Genomic DNA, 12816 nt, shown 5'->3' on the forward strand with positions numbered 1-12816 from the left:
TTTGTAAATAAGTATGCAAACATACTAAGCTTAAAAATATATGTAGGGATTTATCTAAAAATGAAAAAAGAAAAGAAAACCCCACTCACTAGTATGTTGGATGTCACTCATTCAACCCTTCCTGCCTTATTTTTAAATTCCATATAATGCACTTAAAAATCAGAATAATCGAACTAAGTCTATTTCTCAGTCAAAAATAATGATTCTTTGAGGTTTTTGTATGCTGCTTCTTTTAGGCTTACTGCGATTGACCGTGGTACAGTGGATCAAATGATAATCATGATGGTAGTCAGACTAAGGACACTGCTATAGCTTCCTGATCTGCTGTAGAATGAAATTAAGTTATTGCCACGGCCCTATTATTACCCTTTTATTTGGATGCATCATAGCCGTTGCACTGAGTTTTCTTTATTCATTCTATTTATAGTGTTGTTTCATATTCCAATCGCTCCTGTATAAGGGCATCATCTTTATACTGTAGTCGTGGGGGAGCAGGAGAACATTCAAAAGCTAAAATGGCCTTTCTGAGGCTCCTGTCCAATACATGTCTTTCCCATGCTGGATACCTATTCCTGAACAAATCAATTTTAATGACGGATTCTTCAATCCTTGGTGGTCGGGATGAAGGAGTTGAAGGTGCAGTTGGTCTCACTTGAAAGACAGGTACACACCCATCTCTCTCAGCAAATTTCTGATCCCGGTCACTTGTGACACTCCGATTATTAGAAATAGACCTTAAAGTACTTGATGCTACTTCAGCAGGAAGAGTGAAGGCAGCTACAGTATCTTCACAAGCACAGCTTGGTGACTGCCCAAATCGTGGTCCATTAGGATGAAAGAAGGCATAGTACATCAGCATAAAAACAATGCCAGTTAAAAAGCTGCTGAACACCACACATAGTGCCGGTATGGCAAATGCATCAGAGATCATAGGAGCCTTGTACAGATACCAAAGAGCACTCAAGGCAGTGTTTTCCAAAAGGATCACAAAATAGTAAATGAAAAGCCTACAACGTGTCCTTCCTTCCTTGACGTTGAACCAACTAAAGATATAAATTATTCCAACAACCATGTCAAACACAATCTCTTCCCACTTTGTAATGCAGAATTCTGTTTCACAATGGACGATCCAGAAAGTCATGATACACCAATGAAGGACTATGAAGATCCCAAAGTATAGTTGAAAAACAGAGGCAAAGAGAGCAAAAGTAATCACCCTGGCTGCGATTGTGAAAAAATGCCAACAGAATTGAATAATTACAGCCATGTAGCTGATAGGTTTCTTGTCATCCCGGGAGTCACGAAGAGCTTTTTGATATGAAGCCAATGCCCATGCCAAAGATACTAGGGATGCTGCTGCAGTAAGACCTACAGGAAAAGGAAGGGCAATAAATATAGGACATGCCATTAATAAAGATGGACACTTTTTAAAAAAAACATGCATAATCTCATTACACTTCTACTTGAAAGGACCACGTTATGTACAATCCTGTAAATGTTTTCTTCCAGTGGACCGATCACACAAAGAATTATGCTGGAAGATTGTAATCTGATAAATGACATTTTGTAACAGACATCTAAAGATGCAGGAGAACTTTTAACTACTGAAAATGTTCATTTAACAAATATAACTGTAATGAACTCATTAAAACTTAAAGACAAAAAATATCCTACAGGCAGAAACTGTAACAGTATATCAGCAGTATATCACAAGTAAGATAAGACAACAATATTATATAACAGCTTGAAACACACAGACATCAATCCCGAAAGACTCAGAATTCAGTTAAAAATGCACTATGTGCTACCCTTTAACAGACAAATTGTGGGAGAACTAGGACATTTTATGGAAAAACATCTGAAGATGAAGATTTGTTTGAAACATTCTTATTTCAGCACGGGCATACATTTAGCTAAATCCCAATTCTGATGGCCTACCTTATTATGATGATGTTAGTAGATTCAATCCATATTCGTTTGTGAGAGGAAACAGATTCAATTTTTTAAATAAGAAATACCTACTGTAAAATGCTTGATCTTATAAATTCAAATCCAATGTCCCAGCAATTGTGGACAATATACTTACTATTTGGTTAAGATTTAGAAAATCAGAACAATAATGGACTGACATATGTATATACTAAAAATATATTGAACACAGAATAAACATTTGGAAAGGTCTAGTCCAGGGGTCGGCAACCCCTGGCTCTGGAGTCACATGCGGCTCTTTCAGCCCTCTGCTGCGGCTCTGGCTGCCCCCTCCCCTCCCAGTCACTCCTCACCTGGCCTAAGAAGGATGGGGGGGGAGGGGATGGAGACTTGCTCCATATTTCGGAGCTGAAGTGAAGCGTCCCTGTACTTTCCTTTGCAGGGCAACAGCATTCTGCCTTTGACATGGTACATTTGAATTTAAGGCAGCCCTCGCTACTTCAGGTTTGGAGCTTTGAGCCGCTTCGGGCTTGGAGCTGTTGTCACCTCCATGGCCTGCCCACTGCTCTCGCAACAACTTGCGCAGCACAGTGAAATTTAGCATGCTTCACAATGGGGGAGACGGGGCCCCCTCCTCCTCCTGGAGCCCATTACGATGCGGAGCCTCAGTGCGACTCTTCCCCATTTGCCCCTGGCAACAGAAGCGGCTGTGCTGTGGGTCAGGCCAGTGTGTTGGGGTCGAGAGCAGGTCGCGCGTCTCCCTGAATAACCAAGCCGCGTCTAGCACCAACAAGGGCTGGAAGAAGGATTTTTAAGGGCTTTGCTGTTGGAGGTTTTATCTCCATTCCGTTCCCAGGTATTTGAATATCTTTAAGATGATGCAATCTTACCCAGGTTTTATATGAATAGTTCAGTCCTGTAAATGCTTTTATAGAAGCTGCATTGGCTTTTGGATCCTTTTTGCCTTAGATCCTGATGAGACTGGCTGCGGAAAGGGATTTACTCCCAGAGTTAGCCTTAGATTTTAGAAAGCATTTATTTATCAAATCTAAATAGCCACTCAACTCACCTAAGGTGACTCTGGGTGTCAACAATGAAATAAAACTATATAAAAACTATAGATGTAAAACATAAAAATCTATATTAATAAAGTAGCCGTCCACTGTTTCCTGTTGCAGTCTACCGGACAGCGAGACCCAGCTAGAGATGAGGTGCCAGAGAATCAGAATCAGAATCAGAGAGAGAGAGGGGAAAAAAAAACCTCAGAGAGACATAGATAGAGAAAGAAAAAGAATTTTTTTACAGAACTATAGATACATCGAGGCCTTTGAGGCGGGAGGTGAGGCAAGGCCGGGTGTGACAAGAGGTGACTGGAAGGGGAGAGATGAGGCATGACTGGGGTGTGTGTGTGTCATGTGACTGGGTGGGAGTGATGTCAAGTTGGCGACGCCCACCCAGCTTTTGTGGCTCCCGATGTTTTCTTTTCTGTGGAAACAGGTCCAAATGGCTCTTTGAGTATTTAAGGTTGCTAACCCCTAGCCTAGTCCAACTCCCTGCTCAGTGCAGGAATTCAAGAACAACATTCCAATAAAGGGCTGTCTAGTATTTGCCACTTTTCAGGATTGGTGGTTCTACTATTCCTACTATTGAGAAGGTTTTTTTTCTAATATTCATTTTTATTTTATTTATTTATTGATTTGTCACAACAGTATATATAAGCATAAGCATGAAATAACTATACTATATACAAGCATATATATAAGCATAAGTATTTAATATCTATATTAATTGGATATAATGAAAGGAAACAATTGGACAGGAACAGTAGGCACGCTTGTGCTCTTATGGACGCCCCTTACAGACCTCTTAGGAATGGGGTGAGGTCAATAGTAGACAGTTTTTGGTTAAAGCTTTGGGGATTTTGGGAAGAGACCAGAGAGTCAGTAGTGTATTCCAAGTATTAACAACTCTGTTATTGAAGTCATATTTTCTGCAATCAAGATTGGAGCGGTTAACATTAAGCTTAAATCTATTGTGTGCTCGTGTATTATTGCAATTGAAGCTGAAGTAGTCTTCAACAGATATAACAGATTATGACATATTCAGTCATAATCTGTCTTCTTATAACCATTATTTCATATTCTGCAATGTGTAAAAACAGATTTTATTTTTCTTCAGCAGAAAAGCAGCATCTTTTCAGGTATTTGAAGAAAGCATCATTCTGACACCTTCAGTGAGCTTTTCTCAAGGCTAAAACACAAAATCCTTCAGTCTCTTTTCATAGAACTTAGTTTCTAGTTTTGATCATTGTTATTCACCATCTCTGAAACTGTTACAATTTCTCTGATTTCTCCTGAATATATATTTCTCCTGAGTATATAAAACCTAACATTATATCCCAGGCCAAACCAACCTCACTTCAAGGAAATGATTAATTCCTTTTGAATTAATTTTATGGCCAAACGGGCTGAATATAGGAACACCTCTGTTGAAATATTGTATTTTTCTGTTAAACCATATGGCAAGGCAGTTCTGATTATAAACGTAGGAGAGCAAGAAAGTTGGTCAGGTTGTGAGTTTTCCCAAAGAAAAACTATATGATTTTTCTTATGCTCCTCCCTCATCCCCAATCCCAGCACAGTCCCAAGTAATTACTATTTTCCCAGACAAGGGAAAGTACAATTATCCCAAAATCCTGGAAGGATACACTAAAACGTGACATGGCAAAGCAGTTTATACAATGTTGCTATTGTTGGTTGTTGTTGTTTTTTTGTTAAAATTCAAACAACATGCAGACACTGAAGTACTAAAAAGATGCATGAGTATTTTGCTAAGAAAAAGACTGTTTTTGCTAACGAGTAGGGTATATATCACTTACATGTAATTTGTTAAAGCAGAAAAAATATACATTCACACAATTCACACTACATATAATCCACTAGGTGGCAATGCAACACAATTTAATGTTTTTGGTCTGTTTTGCTTTTGGCTATAAACTTGCTATAATAAGCAATTTGTTAGCTATCCTATTAACAGCCCTAAGTGAATAAGACATGATATAGAAATTAAGTGTCTTTGAAATTGTGAAAGCAACTTGTTATGTTTTCTTAATTAAAATTCTTGTATGTAGAATGTACACATGCAGTTGAGAAAGTGGTTGCAGAGCAGGTTTGGAGGGCCGTGAAGAAAGAGGATTATCTGGATCTTTTCAGTAGGCATGAAGACCTAAATATGGGACAGAAACAGTATTGGTCACGCTTTTGGATGAACTCTGATGAGGGTGTGATTGGGTTGTGCACAGCGGTGGGATTCAACCAGAACCGGTTGTTAACTGTCTGAGCAGTTTGGCAAACTGGTTGCTGGAAGAAATCATTAGGGCAGGGAACCGGTTGTTAAATTACTTGAATCCCACCTCTGGTTGTGCACCATCCTTGTTCACCTGATCTCTCTACATCTTTCAATACTATTGATCAGGCAATCCTTTTGGATTGGGTCAGGGGATTGGGGATGGGTGGCACAGTGTTGTGGGGGTTGGCATCCTTTTTCCAGTGTTGATTCAGCCATTGTTGCTGTTGGAGGAACAGAGATCCCATCTTTGGCTCCTGCTATGTGGAGCACAGTAAGGTTTGGTGCACTGTCCTATTCCACATCTAACATGAGGCAGGTGAGCTTATTTGCATCCATGGGTGAGGTTTCATCAGTACTGGGTAATGATACCCAGTTATACATGGCTGCTCGTGATAACTTAAACAATGCTGTGAATATCTTATCCTGGTGTGTGGAGTCTTTGAGGGTCTGGATGGGAAACAACAGACTAAACCCTGAGTGATTATGAGGTTTTTGTCTGCCACTTCTAGTCACCTCCCAATCGTACCACTATAAATGCACTTCACATAGGGTGCCCGGAAGAGTATTTGGAAGCTTTTTCTGATGCAGAATGTAGTGGTGTAGGCAGGTGTGTCTATTTCTAGAACAGAAGGTGATATACCTCTCTTCCACAAGATGCATTGGTTGCCAGTTTGCTTCCAGGTCAAATTCAAAGTGCCGATCCCCCCCCCAATAACTTTATTATACAAATAAAACTCTTGACGAGTGTATCTTGTCTTTTAATGTACACTGAGAGCATATGCACCAAAGACAAATTCCTTGTGTGTCCAATCACACTTGGCTAATAAAGAATTGAATTCTATTCTATTCTATTCTATTCTATTCTATTCTATTCTATTCTATTCTATTCTATTCTATTCTATTCTATTCTATTCTATTCTATTCTATCCTATCCTATTTTGCAACAATGTAAGTTGTGTGTGTGTGTGTGTGTGTATATATATATATATATATTAAAAGGAGAAAGAAAAAAGCTGTCGATTTTAAGCTTTAAAGCCCTTCATGGCATTGAGCCAGGTTATCTATGGGCAGCCTCTACTCATTTATATCTGCCCATCCCATCAGATCTGGTAGAGGAGGCATGTTGCCGGTGCTGTCTGTTAAGGAGCTACATTTGGCAGGTCCCAGGCATGTGCTATCAAATTACCTTTGGCGGATCCCTTCTGTGCCATGGCACCCACCTTATGGAACATTCTTTCTCTTGAAGTGAGGCTGGCTCCATTGCTGTTAATTCTCCAGAAATCTCTCAAGACCTGACTCTGTCATCAGGCAGACTAATGGAACCCTGGGATGCCTCCCTGGTGAATATCCACTCCATTTTTTATGTTCTTTTTTACATCTTAATAATGTAAAAATGTTTATATACTTTTTTTTTAATTAATTGTTTTATGCCAACCAGAGTTGTTGTGAGATGGTCAGCTATATAAATTTGATAAATAAGCAAATACACAATACTTGAGAAAAATACTCAACCACAAAAACGTGGTAAAAATCTTATTTACCTAAATTTATTTATGGCAGATTTAGACCTGAGAAAGGAGTATTGTTGGGAAAATAGCACAAAGTGGGGAAAAACAATAAAAGAGAAGCTTAGGGTCAGTGAGAATATTTAGCGTGTTTTAAAACTATACTTTTACACACGTCTATTAATTTTCTCATTTAATATGTGAATTCTACACTTTCTAATCCATGGAGAATTGCTTAAATAGGTAACAACATTTCAGTCAAAATACAGTCAAAACAATCAAATAATTGGAAGAAGCAATAGCTTTGAGATGTTAAAGAATAAACCTGAGTATGCAGTTTAGAAATAAATGCCAACCATACAGCTTTCTAGTAATATCTAGATATAGACATAAAAATGAATCTTTCCTTTTCATTCATAAGAATTGTGCAATTCTTTTGTTTTCCACTCCTTGTTTAAGCAAATTAAAATGGTTACCTACTTGTGATAGAGCTTTCATTCAACTATTCAACTATTCAAATTTTCTTGCTTTCATCGTAATAATTGTTCACTACTGAACATCTTAATTCATAAACTTGTTAAATATGTCAAGTATTATGGAAAGCGATATGAAGCAAAGAGACTTTCCAGTTATTTAAAAAAAAATTAAGGGAGGTTATTTAGCATTTAAAATGTTAAGATATTTTTGAGCCTATTTCTAAAGTTCACCTGTGATTCTTTCTCTCAGAAATAAGAATTTGTTTTAATATAATATTCTCTTTTTATCTCATTGAAATACCCTAAATTTATCTTGACCTGAAGATAAGATAAGCCTGAAGTAAAGCATACTCATTCCAAAATTTCACTGAATGTAAGTCAGGATATTAACAAGGTTTTATGGTCCAAACAATAAAGGTCAAAATACATGAAACATCAAATGTATTACTTTTTCAGTTTTATGATTCAATGCTATATAAATTCTGGAAATATCATAGCACACATTTATATGTTTGTTTGCACAAGAATATCACAGCAGATATTGAGCAGATGTATAGAAAGCTTTGCTGTGCATGTCCAAGGTTGCAAATGTCAAGTACATGAACCAGGCTTGGAAGGGAAATGGAGTTCTTTTTGGCTTTAACATCTCATCACTCTTTTCCTTTCCAGTAAAAGATAAATCTACCTATACTATTCTTCTGAAAATTAATTCAAAGAAAATTCAAAAGACTATTTAAAATCAACCTAGATTTATACAAGTATCTTGAAAGGTACTGCCTTAAAATTATCATTAGTACTTTTAGAAATCAAATCTGGAGCAAGCAATTTACCAAGCATTAGTATCCTTCTTTGTGTTTGCTTTTCGACATCTGCTTGGAAGCAAGAGCTCAGTACCTATAAATTAATCAATATCAGAAATTGATTAAAATAAATTATATTCAGAATCCAGTTGTGGCAAACTGGTTTCTAGTGCATCCAAAGCATAAGGTATGATTCTAGCTAGTATCTATTCTCATCTGAATAAATAAAAATGAGTGGGATGGGGTAAAATGGAATTCATGTTATAAGTGGTTTAAGAAAGAGAGTGGGAAGGGAAAGCAACAGATGATGATTGTTGAAGATGAAGATAATGACAACAAAGATGATTAGATTTTTATCCTGCTTATTTATTTGGTCAACTCATAGGTGGTGAGCAGTGATGGGTTGGCCCCGGTTCAGTCTGGTTCTTGCGAACCGGTAGTAAAACCTGGGGGGAGGCTCTGCCTACCCACTCGGATGTCATCATAGATGATCTGTGCATGCGCAGAAGCTCGGTGCGCACAATCCCACTGCAAACCAGTAGTAAAAGTAAGTAGAACCCAGCCCTGGTGGTGAGCATAGCTAATACTTCTTCCTCCTACAGTATTTTCCCTGTTTTCCAATAACCCTGTGAGGTAAGTAGGGTTGAGAGAGAGTGATTGGCTCAAAGACATCCAGCTAGCCTTCATGGCTAAGGGAGACCTTGAACCTACTCCCGGCTGTTTTTTAGGCTAACGCTTTCACTACTACACCCAATGAAACTGAAAAGAATAGGGTTTCTTTCCCTAATACTTATTGAAACCTTATAAAAACATACAACCCAGGGAGCATTTGACAACTATCCCAAACATCTTCCATTTTCAATTTCTTCTGAAGGTGTCTAGACTTTGGATCCAAAGTTATGGATCTGTGTCAAATTACCTTACATGGAAACTACCCAACTACCCAGACAGCACTAATTTTGCTAAGTCTTCTAAAGCAGGGATCTCCAATGCCTGGGCTGCAGCCTTCTACCAGGCCATGCCCTAATCAGAAATGGGTTGCGTGAGTGGTTGGCCAGTGAGTGCGCATGCACGCAGCTCTACTTGTGAGAGCAGTGGACCAGCAGGCACTTGCATGTATGTGCACCAGGTTCAGCTGCGCAAGTGTGCACCACCCCACCACCTGTGCAAGGACTGCATGCACAAAAACATGCATGTGCTGGACTGCCACTTGTGCTGTTCAATTCCCATCCCTCTCCCCACCCCAGATGGGTCACCAAGCTGCAAAGGTTGGGGACTGCTCTTCTAAAATGTGGTCTTATCAACACGTATAATTTTATAATTTCCATTTAATTACCTTTGGCTTTGGTAAGATATTTTTATATATTCAGGTTCTGATGTACCTTAGCTTACACACTTGATTTGATGCAAAACTCAAACTGACCGTTTGAACTCCTTTTTGACAATAAATATAGTCAACTGCATGTTTACTCAAATTTACTCAATTTTTAAAACATACTCAACAGTTGTTTAATGCAAGTGCCAATATATTGCAGTGTGTATCTGGCATAATATTTCCTATTCTTACTGTTAATATGGAAATGACCATTTACTGCAATAGATATATAGCGGTGATTATAATGCTTATTTCTTACTCTTGATGTTGAATAGAATCTTGCAAATAGAATAAATACAATTAGGTCAACTCACATTTTAATATATATCAGATAAATCTGATTTAGAATGCTTAATGTGATACAGGTGCTATACTAAAGCTAAAACTGATTTCTCACATTGTAACATTACCAGCAGCTAATTCACATAATAACATAGTTTTGGGTGCTAATGAGAATATATATAAGTCATAGTGACTAATGACTAAAGATTCAATTCTCACCATGTTAGAAAAAGTGTCATAATGTGTAAAGGTAAAGTTACAACAATTCTGTGTTCTGGCAACCAGACACTAAGATAATGTATTATGTTAATGATAGATAAGAACAGTTAAAAAAGAAGTTAAAAGTTGGACTTAAAAAAACCTGAACATTTCACATTATTTTTTTAACATTTAACATAGATTTAAAAGTGATTTTTATCTCATAACAAAAGAGCTTTCTATATATGGCACAAATTAAAAGATTCAATTTGACTAATATAAAGACACCTTGATAATGATCTTGTGTATTAACATTTAATACAGTCTTTTTCCTGAAATAGCCATTGGGATTGTGCAAAACATAATCTGCCTAAAATAATCCAGTCTAATTCTCAAGATACGGAATGTAACATTTTCCATTTTGTGCATGATTCTCCCACTTTATTTGAACCAATATTTCATTACCTTAGAACAGCTAACTAGAGATGTTAGTTGGTCATAAAACGATGAACGATATGCCATTCTATTGGCATCCTTCAGTCTCAAAAGACTATGGTATCGTGCTCTGGAAACAGCATTTAGTATGGCTAAAAAGGCCAATTCGAGAGTGGCAATCCCTTCCACACTGAGGGCAAATCCCCTGCCAACCCCCCAGATTTTGCTGATATGCCAAATTATTGTAAAAAGCCATGCAACCATTTTCTAAATTTTTCTTCTTCTTAAATTCCATTTCTATATATTGGAATTTTAAAATATATATCTAGTGACTCACTCGGCTTCTTTTCCTAGTAGACTGTAATGCGTAATGTCAACTGTTACATCACATCTCATATTTAAACATAATTTAGTGCCAGCTTTTACATATGTACAGAGACATGAAAAATTCAGCAAATATGATTATTTATAATATAATAAAAATAAAGACAGTATTATTATTTGCTACATTATTTATAGAATAAATAATATTCTGATAAGAAGCCAAGTTTTCACTTGAATTCTACTTGCTTGTCTGATTCAATATACCACCACCACCACAATTACTGTTTCAAGTCAGTTTTGACTTGTGGCAACTGCTCTCTGAAGCTTTTGTGGCAGAAATTTTTGGAAGTGGCTTGCCATTCTTCCTGAGACAGAGAGAATGTGATGGGCTCAAAGTTACCCAGCTGGCTTCGTGGCTAAAGCAAGACTAAAACTCAGTCTCCTGATTTCTAACCTGATGTCTTAACTAGTACACCAAATTGGGCCTCTTCAATATATATGTAAATCAGATTAAATCAAGAAAACTAGCAGGACTTCTATCATATCACAAGTACCCAAAAATACTGTATAATCACTCCTATCCCTAATATGAATGAGAAATTCTTTATGGTAATGAAGATTGCTACTGTTAAGTGTTTCATTTAAAGAGTTCTTTGCAATGGATGGGTTTTGTTTCATAGCCAGATATTAAATGGTGACATTTGGGGCTGATAAAGTTTTCATTCAGAAGTTGGAATTGCCCTCATTTCTCTGTAACAAATTATGAATCATATAAAGACAAAACAGGAACTCAAAGCAGAAATCAGAAGCCTGGAAAGCTCTCCATTTGGATGAAGTCACAGTAGGAGAATGCTTCTAAATTTGACCCTATCTCACCAGCTATATTCCTTAAATTTCCTTCCTAGAAGCTATATCTCATAACATGCTGTTTAACTCATTTAAGTGAAACATCAGAAGCAACCTGATCTTCTGGCCTCTCTTGGAACATTTTTTCAGATTACAAATATATTCTCATGTGCAATAACTAAGTGAAGATCTCTGAGATTTTATGATGAATAATGAAATTAGCTAAGCAAAGATCAAGTGGATAAAACTGGCAGATGTCTGTTCACAAACTGGTGCTCATTGCTTCATGCAGTATGAAAAACAGCTAGAAATATAATACATGTTAGAGAACAAATTACAACAGTGTATGTTGAAAGAGTGTATGAATAGTACGTCTCCCCCCCAATACACACACACGTTAGTCTTGCAGGTTTAATATGGTCAGTAATAGCTCACATTTATAAACATTATGTATACCTAGTCCTGCTTGAAAGCAATCCAACCAGCTTCAGCTGGTGCAGAATGTGGCCGCACAAACCATACTGAACGCCCAAAAAAAAGGCACATACAACACCTTTGTTCTGCAAACTGCACTAGGTGCCAGTTTGGTTCTGAGTGCAATTCAATATATTGGTCATCACCTATAAAGCCCTACATGGTATAGGGCCAGGCTACCTATAGAACCAGCTTCACCTTATATTATTAGTCTATCCCACTTATTCAGGCAGGGAAATATGCTGCAGATCCTGTTGGTCAAACAATATCAATTGGCAGGGTCTAGAAAGAGGGGCTTCTCTACCACTAATTCTGTCCTTAGAGGTGAGGAAAGGCCCCAGTCTCTTGGTCTTCCGCAAAGGGATCAAAACTTGGCTACCCACTCTTGCCTGGGGAACCCATAGGCCCACACAACTGTGGGGCTAGCCAATCCCTATGAGAACCCCCACTGGTATTTATTAATAACTGCTAATTCCTCATCTTGGAATTTTTCACCTTTTGAAATTTTATAATGTTATTTTTATAATTGTAAAACTTTTAGCAATAGCACTTAGACTTATACGCCACTTTACAGTGCTTTATAGCCCTCACTAAGCGGTTTACAGCATATTGCCCCCAACAATTTGAGTCCTCATTTTACCCACTTCGGAAGGATGGAAGGATGAGTCAACCTTGAGCTTGGTGAGATTTGAACTGCCAAATTGCAGACAGCCAGCAGTCAGCAGAAGTAGCCTGCAGTACTGCACTCTAACCATTGCGTCACCATGGTTTTTGAATCTTAAATTGATGCTAATTTTAATATTATTGATTAAACAAATGTATTT

The 12816-nt window shown here is 37.6% G+C and overlaps 1 protein-coding gene across 1 annotated transcript in view; it reads right to left on the minus strand.

Annotated features, from left to right (window-relative positions):
• Positions 1–264: 264 nt before the first annotated feature.
• XKR4 (XK related 4) overlaps positions 265–12816 on the minus strand; it is a 91185-nt gene continuing 78633 nt past the window's right edge. The window contains exon 3 of the mRNA XM_058176815.1: positions 265–1368. Coding sequence (XP_058032798.1) covers positions 422–1368 — 947 coding nt within the window. The 3' untranslated portion in view covers positions 265–421. The remainder of the gene's footprint in view (positions 1369–12816) is intronic.

The sequence above is a fragment of the Ahaetulla prasina genome, chromosome 3 (genome assembly GCF_028640845.1).
Source record: "Ahaetulla prasina isolate Xishuangbanna chromosome 3, ASM2864084v1, whole genome shotgun sequence".
Lineage (NCBI taxonomy): Eukaryota > Metazoa > Chordata > Lepidosauria > Squamata > Colubridae > Ahaetulla > Ahaetulla prasina.